This window comes from Aphanomyces invadans (genome assembly GCF_000520115.1).
Source record: "Aphanomyces invadans strain NJM9701 unplaced genomic scaffold supercont1.345, whole genome shotgun sequence".
Classification (NCBI taxonomy): domain Eukaryota; phylum Oomycota; class Saprolegniomycetes; order Saprolegniales; family Verrucalvaceae; genus Aphanomyces; species Aphanomyces invadans.
In genome coordinates this window covers 23,007-24,776 of record NW_008580490.1, presented here as the reverse complement: position 1 = coordinate 24,776, position 1,770 = coordinate 23,007, and the positions used below count along the sequence as shown (strand labels likewise).

Genomic DNA, 1,770 nt, shown 5'->3' with positions numbered 1-1,770 from the left:
GAAAAGCTCGGCGTGGAGGACATGCGCATCCTTAACCACTTGCACGAGCCTGCCGTGTTGAAGAAGCTGCAACTCCGCCACGGACAATTCAGCCATCGGTAAGTCCAAAGTGTACTTTAGCTCCTGGCTGTTGCAGCATTTGGAAGACCAGCGCGCCGTTGTCTTGCGGACCCAGTGTTCTCGGCTTGGCCTCGATGTTGACTGCACGTGCGAATGTGTGTGCAGCCGAGCAATGGTCCTGGTTTGCCAGGATGACAGGATTATGTTCCAGGGTCCTAGCGTCCGGATGCTGTACTGCATTGAGTGTGTAAGTAGGGGACGGCACTACTGACTGCGAAGTGAGGGAGGTAGCTTGGTAATGAAGTCACTTTTGGATTTGTCATCGAGGTCGCCGTTGTGAACACGGCAAGCCGTCGGTCACGAACACCGGCGCAAGACAACACCCAGGTACGATCTTGTTTCAGACCCGCGTTCGCGGGTGGGTGGCCGGCCGCAAGTTCCGTGTCGCGTTGGCTAAGGAACGCCAGCGCGTCCCCGAGGCCAAGACCCATGCAAATGCGAAAGCAGCAGCGGAAGCGGCTGCAAGGTCAGAAGACAAGAAAAGGTTCGGGCCCTGCACAAAGCCGACGCTTCACGCCTCCAATCAAACCAAGCAGATGAAGATGAGCCAGTCGACACCAGCTCCGAAGGCAGCGACGGAGAGCGCATGTCTTCAGGGTCGCAGAACATTCTGGCGTCTGCGGCCGCCCGTGTCGCCGAAGCCGCCGTTGTGGAGACCCAAAAGGCCGCCATGGCGGCACTCACGCACAATCGAGTCATCCAAGCCGAGAACGAGGCGCTGCGGCCAACATGGCGGCGTATATCGTCGAACACGCCGGCACCGAACTGCTGCGCGAAACCGAACGGCTCAAGTACCAAGTGCTTACGTTGCAGAGCAAGCTGGTGTGGGCGCAGGAAGTGTAGTTGGTGTCGGCCAAGGTTGTCGACAGTCGGTTGACATTCCGCGAAGGCCGGCAGTTTTTCGAGTACAAGCTCCAGATCGAAACCAACAACCCACTCCACACGAACAGTGTGCCGCGGTTGTTGGTTTCGATCTGGTGCTTGTACTCGACAGTGGCATCGATACAAGACGTTTCGAATATTTGGGGCGACGCTCCAAACCAAGAACGGGTTCCGCCGCAAGGACATCCCGGACTTGCCCAACAAGCAACTGTTTGGGTCGGACAGATCGATCCAAGAACGTATCGGCAAGCTGAACCAGTTCCTTGAAGCGGCGACCAACACGGACTGCTTGCCGTGGGGCGTCCGCGTCGACCAGGACAAGTATGTGTACAAGTGCCGCACGCGGAGCTCGTCTTGCGCTGAACGAGACTCCATGTCGGTGCGTACTGTAGTACAGATGTGGGAGACAGCATGGTGTCAACCGTCGCGTCGTCATCGGATATGCAGTCTCCGCGCACCTCGTCTCGACAGTCTGTGTCGTTGCGTGAATCGATCGTTGGTGGACGCAAGTCGTAAAACAAAACTTTATGTGGGCACGTATCGTTTTAATCAAGGCAAAGTAGCCGTCCTCCGGGTCGTACTCGGCACCGTCCGCGACGTACCGCACTTCCACTTGCGTGTCCGACACCTTCTGAATGATCTGCGCCTTCTTCCACACCTCCGCGTCGTGGGGCACCAACCCAAGGGCGTCCATGACGTCTCCCCGAACGCTGCTGCCATCAATGCCTTGATCAGGGGTAGTGAATACATAGACCGAGTACGAGTATA

At 57.3% G+C, this 1,770-nt stretch overlaps 1 protein-coding gene across 1 annotated transcript; it reads left to right on the top strand.

Annotated features, from left to right (window-relative positions):
- Nucleotides 1-849: 849 nt before the first annotated feature.
- H310_15326 (hypothetical protein) lies at nt 850-1,647 on the top strand (the record flags this gene model as incomplete). The annotated part of the gene is made up of 4 exons (XM_008883311.1): nt 850-942; nt 964-1,071; nt 1,115-1,323; nt 1,395-1,647. The coding sequence occupies 4 exons, from the start codon at nt 850-852 to the stop codon at nt 1,516-1,518; spliced, it is 534 nt and encodes a 177-aa protein (XP_008881533.1). The 3' UTR covers nt 1,519-1,647.
- Nucleotides 1,648-1,770: the final 123 nt, after the last annotated feature.